This window comes from Diadema antillarum, unplaced genomic scaffold (genome assembly GCF_040938485.1).
Source record: "Diadema antillarum isolate AM-2024a unplaced genomic scaffold, OU_Dant_1.0 seq00001504_RagTag, whole genome shotgun sequence".
Taxonomy (NCBI): Eukaryota; Metazoa; Echinodermata; class Echinoidea; order Diadematoida; family Diadematidae; genus Diadema; species Diadema antillarum.
Genome location: NW_027272238.1, coordinates 164,918 through 177,768, shown reverse-complemented (window position 1 = coordinate 177,768; position 12,851 = coordinate 164,918). Strand labels below are relative to the sequence as shown.

Genomic DNA, 12,851 nt, shown 5'->3' with positions numbered 1-12,851 from the left:
CCCCCTGATGTCAATATGCACCATGTGCAGACGTCTGTAAAGCACAAATTTCCATGAAGAGTCACATTAATTTAGACATCTTTTCTTTTCTTTTTTTGCAATGTTTCCCCTTCCAGTCCAATTTGAAGTCAACTGCACAGAGTCCAGAGCAAGCCTGAAAGTCGGAATTAGGATAGCTGATACGTATACATTAGTGTATACAGAGCACGCACATAATGTATAGTCCGCCCTCTTTCTCAGTATTAGTTGAACCTCTGGCGGATCATGAATGATCGAGTATACTTCCCTGCCTCACTGCAAGTTCTTCTACAGGGAAATTGATTCATTTCGAAACCTTGGCAGACCACAATACTTAGCATAAAATCATGAAAAAAAAGAAGTACAAACGACTGCGGAAGAGCTATCCATAAAAGTATCTCGAGTTTGAAGTTTGAACCCCGGCATGCAGATATTGCGCAATCTTTGCTGAGAGGCGCCATCGATTCTCTGTTCGGGGCAAAGATCAGTGCAGGGCCGCACCCTCTGCTCAACTTCAAGGCAGGGCGTCCCCTGCAGACCACCACCGAAATGGTGATAATGAACGTCAATATTGCCTGTTTGCTCGGAGAAGGTCACGGCGCGCCGTGATCGGGCAGCTGTATGGATGTGGAATAGTTTGTTAACAACCGTGGCTCGACTGGAACAGGTACTGCAGCTGTATATATAGGCGCGATCCCGTTAATTGCACAACCGAAGGAAAGACCAAATCTTGATGTTGCAAGATGGCAAGCTGTTGCATACTGTGTCCGAATGAGAGGAAACTTAGCAAAGCATGGAGCAAAGCAATAGACAGACGGCTAAAGAAAGACGGACGGGCGCTTCTCGAGGAAGATAAAGTCGTAATGATGGGAATGGCAGAGAGTGACAGGGATATGTTTCTAAGGCATTTGCGAATCCGCTTCGAACACGATGATACCGTTGACGAGTCTCTGATCGAAGAGTTTCGACCTATCATCTACGGTAACATCATCCAAGGCGTTCAAATGCTGGTAATGGCTCTTAATCTTCACAATGTACCCTGGAGTGATCCAAGAAACGAGCAATACGCAGCGCTTATCATGGACTGTGATCGCGATGCGAAATTGGCGCCAGAAAAGTTCAGGAAATATGTAGGACCCTGTCGAGCCCTGTGGTCGGACTCTTCTATCCAAAGTATTTTTGAAGATGTTGCAGCTTTTGGTCTGGTGAGTTGACTCAGTGTGATTGCTTACACTGAATCATTACCACAATGATAGCAGTGTTACCATTACCTTTTGAACGTAACCTTGTCCTTGTTTTAGACCTTTCCTACCATCACTTTTAGGATCCTGCATATAGGGCCCGTCATGAATACAAATATTAATATTTACCCCGAGATATACCCACTGAAAGGGGAACGGAATATAGAGCAATAGTAGTGGGGCACATCAGCGAAGTTTGAGGAAAATCGGACAATCCAAAGTTATGAATCTTTAAACTTTTGGTGCTGCCATTGCCCGATGAGGAGACTGCAGTTGTACAACACTTTGTGACGTCATGTTTGGAAAACGATATACAAAGAAAATTATGTATTAAGAAAATTCCACAAAATTTCCTCTTTTTTTAATGAGAAGTACGCACTCCCTCGATTTAGTACGTACAGACATAATATAACGGTAATATTCTCCCTGCTTTCTAAAAGATGGAAGTCAAGTGCTCTTTCTCTGTGCCAGCAAAGTGAAAATATTTTAATTTTACATTTCAAAATGAAATAAAAGGTAGAAATGAAACATCCTCATTGACATTGTGTGAATTTCTTCCACAGCCGCAGTATCATTGTGATATGACAAGGTATTTTCTGGACAGAATCAATCAAATTGGTTCCATGGTAAGTTCAAATAGCATTGTTTTTTTTTTATGAATGTCAATCTTTGCTATCTTCTGCATTTTGTTGGCTCTTGCTCGTTTAATTAATTCAAACAATGCCTGCATAATGCTAATACACATTATCCCAAGGGTAACAAACCATGACAAGGATAAAGAACAGACAGGAAATTGAACTTTGCAAGCCAAACAAAGATGATATTTTGACAACATTGAGCAATATTATTGTCCAACAATTTATCAGCCTCTGAGAGTTTAGTTCAAATTTACATTTAGTTTCACTGCAGCTTACGGCTCTCTCTCTCTCTCCCTCTCTCTCTCTCTCTCTCTATATATATATATAATATAATTATATATATATATATATATATATGATATATACATATATATATATATATTATATATATATTATATATATATATATTATATATATAATATGTTATACACGTATATGAAATTGAATATTCATTTTCAAGTATCACTTCATGCGAAAATAGGAATGATGATAATCATATTCCAACAAAGCCATGTAAACAGCATAGAGTTGATAACAGAATCAGGGGACATAATAACATTATCTGGCAGATTTATAACACAATGTATCAACATCGCCCATTTTATGAATTGGGAAACCTCAACCTCTCTTTCAAACATAATATACACATTTGACATTATTATAGGACTATGTTCCAAGCAAGGGGGACATTCTACACTGTAACAGGCCAGAAGATGGGGCCAGAGAGCTGATCGTCAGAAGCACCTTTACGCATTCTCGTCTTCACATCACAGACGTCGGTGGGATGAGCATTGCACAGTCCAGAGTACGGCAGATCTTCTATGATGTGGAGTGCATCATCTTTTTCGCGTCGGCCCAGGACTTCGACCCAGTCCCCTCGGCGAATGGCATCTCAATCCCGCTCCTCGAGGCATGCGACCTCTTTGACGCTGTCATCAACGACGTTAACTTGCGATCCGTTCCCATCCTCCTCGTCTTTACCAAACTGGACGCGCTGAAAGAAAAGATCAAGTGTAGGAGCATCAAGGAGTCCTTCCCAAACTTTAAGGGTAAACCTCATGATATAAAGGACGTCAAGAAGTTCATTGCAGACCTATTTCTAGAGAGGAGTCACAAGAGAAAAGAGAAGCCGTTTCACAGCTTTGTTACGCTGACAAGTGCTGACCATGCAAATGATCTCTTCTCCCGTGTTGAGACTAATGTTGTAATGAAGAGGCATCAAAAACATTCTCTGTTCATAGGATACCATCGTTTCTAGGGAGAAAGCTATACCAAGAGAAAACCGCCAACAAGGTGATCCCTATACTGTCCCTATAATTAAAACTAAATGAAGTACACTCTTCGGATGTGGTTCACACATCACAAACTGAATTAAGCCTGCCGCACACTTATACGATCAAACCAGTCGTTTACGACCTTTAAAGGGTGTGTACAGTTCTGGTCGAGGCGAGGATTTATATTAGCTTTTAACGTTTTACGAGATATTTAGAAACCACTCTATGAGATTTCAAAGAATATTCAATTCTAAGGGGTATCAAAAGTTTATTTGATGAAAATCGGTTTTGAAATGGCTGAGATATCCAACAACAAGTTGAAACAAAGAGAACCTAATAAAGTTGTGGCCTGTCGCCTTTTATTATTATCACTTTTTTTTATATCTGAGCCATGTGAAAACCAATTTTCATCAAATAAACGTTGAATCCTTCTTAGATTATAATAATGCTCTTTCAAATTTATTTCATAAGAGGTTACTCATTATCTCACCTAGGAATGTTCAAAACATGAATCCCTCACCTCAACCATTACTGTACAGTGTGACGCCACCAGCCTTGCCAGTTTCCAGTCGTGCGACTGGATTCAGTCAAATTTTTACCATTGAACTCTTAAATTGTGTTCTTTTATATCAGATTTGCTGATATTCGAACTGGATTTCCCCTTTAATGTCAATCGTAGAGATTTCACATGCCGAATTTTCACTACCGGTGCTTTCAGCCAATGACGTTACAGTATAATGTAATGAAGCCACAACGGTCGTATAAATCCTAGTCGTGTATCGTATAGTAGTGTGTGGTGTCAAGTTGTCTCACCTCTCTGGTCGTGCGACCGGTCTTATCGTGTATAGTGTGCGATGGGCTTTAAAGAACCTATATTCGAAGGAATAGCAGAAGGAAATGGTTAAAGTCCAAACTAGACAAAAGCGAAAATAATTATGAATATATTTCAACCTCAAAAATAAAACTGAAACCAAGTTCATGCTGTAATCTATCACCAACAGTTTATTTCGGCTCACAAATTTTCGAGCGATTCGCTCTTCCTAAAGTGTTCTTGATTATCAGTATATCATGAGGTGATGGCATCACTATTTGCTCCAGATCTCCGTTGACTGTAGGCTGAATTGTATTTTTTTTTTCAGAAACATGCCATGTTTCACGATACGCTATTGTTTAAGCACTGTATATACATGTATTTTGGCTGATTGGCAGCTGCAACTGTTCATAAGGTGCTTAACTCACTGTCTGCCTTATGTCATAACCAAAGCATCATGCTGAATTTTTGATAGTAATTCTCTCTTGTCCACCTGCTTGTCATGCATGTTGTATACATTCAATTGTAATGTAAGATGAAATAATAATTATTCAATGACTGTATACATCGTCATCCACTTTGGCTGATCACATAATGGTCCTACATTATGCAAATGTGTACGTACAGTAAACTCCATGTAAGCTTGCATACGCGAGAAAATCTGTCGATTTATCCATTAAGTCATCGAGATGTCCACTTTACATAGTTATAGCATGCATGAGAAATATTTTCAATCAAATTTGCAGTTGTTGAACATTCTGATTTGTAGGATGATGTGACATTGGTCTGATGCAATAAAATTTTGTTATATCGGTATAACATCTCGATGTTTGAACACATAGACTGTCGACTTATACTCTGGAAAGTCCATGAGAAGCAGCATGAGCCAAAAATCGGACCTTTTAATTGCGTCGACAATAAATGCCCACTTTTGTGAGGTTCACTGTATTGTGCCTGTACCTGTATACATGTATCAGTGTATATGATAATGTGCATGATGTATGCGTGTGTTCGTGTGTATGTACGTATGATGCATGTGAATGAACTTGATTGAAAACATGAAGCAGTGTAATGTGAGATTTTTTTCCATCTTCCTGTAAAAGATTTGAGAAAAAAAGAGAAACATATATTTAGATGTATTTTGATCATGTAAATATTGTGTAAATCATTACACTCAGTCTGATATTGGTGGTATAGTGGCCAACACGCAAGACCAATGATATACTAGTACTTTGCCTATTAGCTGTTACATGCAGTAGATGTATTTTGTCCTCGAAAGCTAAGATAACACAAAAAGTATAACAGTTACTCCATCTATACAATAGAAACAAGTAGAAAAGGTGTATGCCCATACATGTTATGAAGAGTCGGGAATAATGATGTATTTTACATCAATCATTTCACCGTCTTTCTCTTTCAGTACTGTATTTTGTGGATTCATTTAGAACTTTATGCAGACATTTTCTTTTCCTAATTGTCGTGTTTATGTATAGCACACATTTTTAAAGTATATCGTACTAATTAAGTAGTGTATTTAGGGGCATTTCTTTATATTGTCATTATTGTGGATGGAGAACATGAAAATTTCATCTCCTGAAGGAGCATAGCGTGTGTGAAGATGTATGTAATCATTACAATTAAATTTTACACATAAACACCATCTGCTTAAAACAATCAATTTGACATGATTTTTTCATTGTGCGTGATGTGTGTGTGTCATATCAAGAGAAACACAAGAACTCATCTACACTTTCTTAATTTTCTCTCTCATTGTCATATTCTAAAGAACAATTAACAGTAGAACAAAAGGAAAACATATAGTTTGAAAGAAACTTCGGAATTTCAAACGTGGGCATCATCTGTATGGGCAGTCTGGTCAAACACTTCTAGTCCAGTCAAAATACGACAAAAAGTGGGTTAACCCCCAACTGATTGCAGCAGAAACGATTCCACTTGCATTATTTTGACCTGGAAGACCTGTCAAAACAACATATCAAAACTTCCCTAAAATTCGAGTGGTGGATTAGTGTCTAATTTGCATAAAGTCAAAATGGCCGCCATATACAACCTATCTATGCCCATATCTCGGGAAATAATCTGCAGAAAGTAAATTCTAGCGTCTAAACCTTTTTTTTTTTTTGAAGGTCAAGGAATACAATTATGATATCTGTAGTAACTTTCAAGCATCCCTATATAGTTTTTGCACACATTCGCATATACAACGTACATGCAAAATGGCCGCCATATTGCCTGTGCAAGCCCATAGGCCTATCTCCGTATTTTATCTGTAAATGACCCCTTGTCGTCTGTGGTCTTAATTCTATATACTGCTAAGAATCATTAATGTAGCACACTCTAGAATAAGTCGCTAAAGATCTGCATAAATTTACATTTTATAGTATCTATTCAAATTACAACGTGTATACCTATGTTTATATAGATACAGGTATACCCGTATATAACCTACCGCGTAATACAGATACATAACTTGCAGAACGTTACATGATCAGGACATGTGCCTATAACCGTGAGTTCAAGTGCAAAAATGTTGGCACAATACCATTCACAACCAAAATGATTATCCTTTCACCTACAACAGTTGCATAAATATGCATTGATTAATATAGTCACATTACATTTTTTTTTTCTTTTTCAGATTAAGCCTCTGAACATGTTCATGTGGCAGGAATTGTTTATGATATCTCGTAACTGAATGTAATCTGATAATTTTCCGTCCGAATGCTTACCCGTGTCTTTATTTCAATACTTTTTTCATTTATCATTTATTTCCATTTTTCTCTCATATAGCTTTCAAAGTGTGTACGGTACACAAAAATTGGTCTGCAATCATTCAGCAGAATTTTTTCGAACATTTTTGTTCTATCTGTGATGATTTACCTCCATGTTTAGTTGATACCCGTGCATGTCTTTTGTTGCAAAACTTTTGGTAAAGGCATGTTTATCAATGAGCAACGTAACGTAAGTCATATGACCGTGATAAAAGTGATTTTGTCATATTTTTGCGCGGTTTCACCCAGTGACTTTCTGAAAAATGTAATGCTTTTTTATTCACAGCCAGATACATAAAAAAAAGAAATGCCTTAACATTTCTATTACTAATACACTGGATTCATCAGTCGATCAATATATACAAACAGCATCCTTCTCGTCGGCTTCAAGCTCATACGACATAAATTCTGTCTTACTTTTACCATTTTTCATGTTATTGTTTCTGCATCATTATTAAAAGAAATGTTTTTTATTGCCTTGAGGCTTCGCACTGTTAAAATTTTTCAGCACCACACATTTTTTTTTTCCTCGGAAATGCAAGCAGCATGAAGGCTGAATTTAATCGTGCTGGTGAAAAAGCAGTCTGACGTAAGATAAGAAACAAAATACATAACATTATTCTCTGTACCCGTGCAACGTTTCCAAAAGGTCCCTTCCCTCCACTTCAGCAGCAGCTTTTCTTCAAGTTAAACAGTGGAAGGGAAATGACATGTATACAATCATTGGAATTGGGACGATTTGAGGGAGATATGTTCCGATTACTACAGAAAAAGCTGCAGCTATTAAGGAACTCCTGAATGAAGTCTGATGCAATTGCAAGACAGGCTGTTAGCAACCAACAGTGTATATAGTTGCAGGGCAAACATACTTGACTGCACACATACCAGTGACAGATGTGGGCCATTATAGATCAGGCACTTGTAATCTTACATGTCTAAAATATGTGAGGAGTCAGATGAATGCTTTCCTAATTGGTGACATAGGAATAAGGAGCATTTCTTGAAAGACATCAACACAGTTTACAACAAACGTGAGACTTACCACGCTTCTTTATTATTCATATTATACTTCTGTATGAAATGGAGCCGAGATCTTGTTTGCTTTTATATAATCAACTGAAATATCACATTAAGGCCTACCCTATAGTCTAGAATCTATGGTAAAAACATGGAATACTTTGTGTGTAAGTGGGTTTACTTGTTTTACACTTTTATCAGAGATCTATGTACTCAGAGATCACATTACACGCCTTACTCATCAGTATTTTTTGCGAGCCAGAAAATGAAAATGATGTACTGGAAATGGAAGAAAGTTTTCCTGAAAACAAGTAACTTTGAATCGTTAGATTTTAAACTCATCTTAGCCAAAGGCTCAAAGACAGCGAGCTGATATTTCAAATAACCATCATTCATCGTCTGGCGTCCGTCGTCAGTCATGCATACATTTTCCACACACAAAACACACAAAACACACACACAATCATTTTTCAGATTCTCTTTAAAGACCCCATGTAATGACAGATTTTCAGCAACAGAGTAGCATCCGTGGATGACAGACTATCAAGTAGTTCAAATATAGGCACCATGTCCAAAAGATCCAAGAACCCCGCATCAAGGAATCTATCATAAAAACTAACCATAAAAAAATAGAACCAGGTGTCTAATTATTATAGTGCAAATTCAAATATCTTGGAGACTGCATAGTTTTAAGTTTGCTTTCACATTTTCATCTTCTTTTTCAAATATTAGGCCTACGCATTTTAGTACATTGTGGGCACCGTGTCCCCCTCTGTATTTAGAGTCGCTGCTTTTATAAAACCAAAAGAGCATTAAGTAAATACATCAGTGAGTGTATTAGCCTACTTTCAAGATAGTTTATGGCAGATCCACGGGTGACCCCCTTGGGGCTAGTGCCATATAGGGACCAATTTTCTAACTTTCATCATCTTCACAAAAAGTACGTTCAATTTGTTGCCAAACTTGGCTGGTATCCATAACGGTAAAATGGTTACCATCCATGCACCCCATCCCCCCCCCCCCCCCTCCTCGCAGACAATGTTAGGATGCCCAAAGCCAAGCACCTAAAATCTGATCTAGGCGTAGCCGCCTTGGGGCTGGGACCAAATTGTAGGAGGCCACATTTGATTTCTGATCTTCTTTTTGAAAGCACATGGTCAAATTATCAACAAACTTATACTGTAGGTGTTATCTCTCGCGTCATGAATATATAGACATCATGCCTCCCTGGGCCCTGGAGGTCTCCAAAGGCTTCCAAATATGGCCCTAGAGGTTCCCAAAGTCTTCCAATTTCCTTTCTCCCATCCAGCAGTGACTGGATACTTTAAAGATTTATAACTTTTTAACAGATTGCCCGATTTTCCTCCAGTTCTTACCATTGCTTACTGATGTTTTCTATTTATATTGCTGCATTCACTCAATTCACATGTATAAGAATTCAAGGTGGACTTGTATTATAAGTTTTGACCCATCTCCTCGTGCCCCCCCCCCCACATGGCCCCCGTGCCCTGCATCAATTAAACTCTCATTAATGTTTTCTATTAATATTACTGCATTCACTCAATTCACAGTATATGAAGGTGGACTTGTCCTTTAAAGGGAGAGTACAGTTTTGGTGGATATGAGAATTAGGTTTTTAACTTTTTGCAAGATATCAAGAAAACACTTATGATGTAGTACAGAACATACCGTTTTAAGAGGAATTCAAAGTTTATTTGACGAAAATCGGGTTTGGAATGACTGAAACATCAAGAAACAAAGTAAAACAAAGCGATCGTAATAAAGTGTCGGTCCCACACTTTATTAGAATCGCTCTTTTTTTATATCTCAGCCATTTCAAAACCAATTTTCATCAAATAAACGTTGAATTCCTCATAGAATTACATGCTCTTTCACATTTTATAAGAGGTTTCTCATTATCTCACCAAAGAATGTTAGAAACCTGAAATTAGGTCTCAACCATAACTGTGCAATCCCTTTAAGTTTTGACCAATATCTCCGTGCCTCCACCCCCCCCCCCCCCCCCTTCATGGCCCACGTGCCCTGCATCCCTGATGGATCTACCATCAAATTTGAAACTATACTGTCATCAATGTCTTTATAGCCTGATAAACAGCTATCAGAGGGTTTTCACGTAAAAAAAAAAATACACAGAATTCGGCCCCGATATGCCAATCTCACCCCCTTCCGTCCCCCTTACCGGACCACAAAGAGGGCACCGGGCCCGGATCCGTCATGAGCAATGTGCATATACATACTTAAAGCAATTTCAAGCTCCAGCTGCGGTCTTGTTGCTCTACAGAAGATTTTTTTTTTCTCTCTACTATTCAGTTTGGCGCATTTGATCCCCTGTCCCCCCCCCCCCCCCCCCCCCCGGTTTGGCATAACCCCCACTGAACAAAATGAGATCATTATTATCAGAAAGATGTTATTTGTCAAGTTTGCTAAAAGTCTGTTATGAAGGGTTTTCAAGAAGGAGCTGAAAATGTTAACATTACCCCCTCTCCCCTTTCCCCGGCATAATGGGCTCAGACAAGCCATATTCCCTTGCAATACAAATTAACAACTATACACTATCGATATCCACTGTGGGAACGATTAGGCTAACAAAACAGAACCGCAAAAATACGTTATATACTAACCATGAGGTGATATGTACTACAATCCTGTCAAAGTAACATGAATAACTTGCTATGTGTATCAAAAATAATTTAAGCCGTATTAATGATACAAGTGTACCATGACGTAATTGACAAGAATACTGTAAATTTAATAAACATGCTGCTGCACATAGATGGAACAAGGTAGTCTAATCAAAGGAACAGACATAGGGCTTCAGTCTTTGCTGCCAATACAGTTCAGGAAGTTCACAAGCACAATATCTGTGCGCAAGTCAATTGGCACCTGATCCCATATATAATGGGAAAAATTTACATATAGCTGTCTTGGAAAGTCTTTGTGTGCGGGCTTTCAGATGTTGGAAACGTAGAAAAACGTGAATTGAGATAGTTTTACCCTTGAAAATGAGACCTCTTATAAGCTATGCATATTATGAAAATCTGTATAGGTTTTCAAATACATGTAGAGTCAAACCTGTCTATAGCGGCCATCCCAAGGAGACGAAAAAAGTGGTCGTAATCAGTGGCGTATCTAGGGAAAACGGCGCCCGGGGCAAGCGCGAAAATTGCGCCCCTAAATTCTGAAAAAGTGTTCAACCCCAACCCCATCCCGGTAGGGACTTTTAAAAAAGTCCACGTGATATGCTTTTTCAAGCACCTAAAAGGGGTCTTTTGAGGGTGATTTAAATGAAATAAATTTTGATGAATTTTGGCGAGCGAGCGCAGCGAGCGAGCCGAACATTTTTTTTGTATTTCAGCTGACAAAACATAGGATTCTTGTCATTTTTTGCTTATTAAATCTTACAATTCCAATCAAGATATAGTGACGGCCTTATAGATAACGATTTATACTAACAAACTAAGGACTTGAAAAAATACTCTCAATTAGTATGCGCGAGTGAAGCGAAATTTGTATATTTCTGCGTCATCATCACGTTTTGTTCTTTTTTTTTTTTTTTTTGCTAAATTTTGGCGAGCGAGTGCAGTGAGCGAGCTGAAAAATGTTGTATTTCAAGCTGACAAAACATGGGATTCTTGTCATTTTTTTGCTTATTAAATCTAACAATTCTAATCAAGATATAGTGACGGCCTTATAGATAACGATTTATAAAAACAAACTAAGGACTTGAAAAAAAAATACTCTCAATTAGTATGCGCGAGTGAGCGGAAATTTGCATATTTCTGCGTCATCATCACGTTTTGTTCTTATCTTTTTTTTTTGGATAAATTTTGGCAAGCGAGCGCAGCGAGCGAGCCGAAAATGTTTGTATTTCAGCTTACAAACATGTCTTTTTTTTTCTTTTTTGCTTATTAAATCTTACAATTCTAATCAAGATATAGTGACGGTCTGATTGATAACGATTCATACCAACAAACTGAGGACTTGAGAAATACTCTAAATTAGTATGCGTGAGTGAGCCGAAATTTGTATATTTCTGCGTCATCATCATGTTTTGTTCTTATCTTCTTCTTTTTTTTTGTTAAATTTTGGCGAGCGAGCGCAGCAAGCGAGCCGAAAATGTTTGTATTTCAGCTTACAAAACATAGAATTCGGAATTCTTGTGTGAACACAATAAACATTGTTATTTGTCCGCGTCATCATCATGTTTTGTTTTTATCTTGTTTGATTTGGTTTTCAGCCCCTCCCCCCTTCTCCCCCCTCCCCCCACCCCGTCCGGGCGAGGGTTTTTTTTTTTTTTTTTTGTTTTCCTTCTTCTTCCTCTTCTTTTTTTCTTTCGTTTTCTTCTTCTTTTTTTTTCGTTTTTTGCCCTCCAAAGGAGTGGCGCCCGGGGCACGTGCCCCCCTTGCCCCCCCCCCCCCCCCCCCTAGATACGCCACTGGTCGTAATAAACAGGTGATAGCTAGACACGTTTCTTTCATGCTTTTTCTTCGGAGGAATTTGTGTTTAGTGGTTGTATACGGCAGGTGGCCGCTACTTTAGGGGTTATAGTCTAACCTGTATATAACGGCTACTCCGAGTATAAGACCAAAAAGTGGCCGTTGTAGACAGGTGGCCGCTATAGACAGGTTCATTAACGTGTTTTTTTTTCTTTCGAAGGGAATTGTTTTGGTGGTCGTATATGGCAGGTGGCCGCTACAGACAGGTGGTCGCGAAGACGGGTTTTACTGTACAGTCAAACCAATCTATAGCGGCCACCCAGGGAAACGAAAAAACGTCGCAGTTTATAGACAGGTGGTCGCTAAGACAAGTTTAACTGTAAATAAAAAATCAATGGTTCATGCGTATAGTTCTGGTTGAAAGTTTTTCTTCCATCTGTACACAACTAATAGGTGGAGCGAATGGTTTGCACAATTCTCGGCGGCTTTTGCACATTTCCCGGCGTCACGTTTGCTCATTTCCCGTTGATGAAATTTAGAGATTTGCACATTTCCCGGCAAGACGTTTGCACTTTTCCCGGCTCCACGACAGGCCCCATCCACGAT

At 38.6% G+C, this 12,851-nt stretch overlaps 1 protein-coding gene across 1 annotated transcript; it reads left to right on the top strand.

Moving 5' to 3' along the window:
* Window positions 1-761: 761 nt before the first annotated feature.
* On the top strand, window positions 762-3,155 carry LOC139710142 (guanine nucleotide-binding protein subunit alpha-13-like). Its single transcript, XM_071622074.1, has 2 exons — window positions 762-1,223; window positions 2,562-3,155. The coding sequence occupies exons 1-2, from the start codon at window positions 762-764 to the stop codon at window positions 3,153-3,155; spliced, it is 1,056 nt and encodes a 351-aa protein (XP_071478175.1).
* The last annotated feature ends 9,696 nt before the right edge of the window (window positions 3,156-12,851 follow it).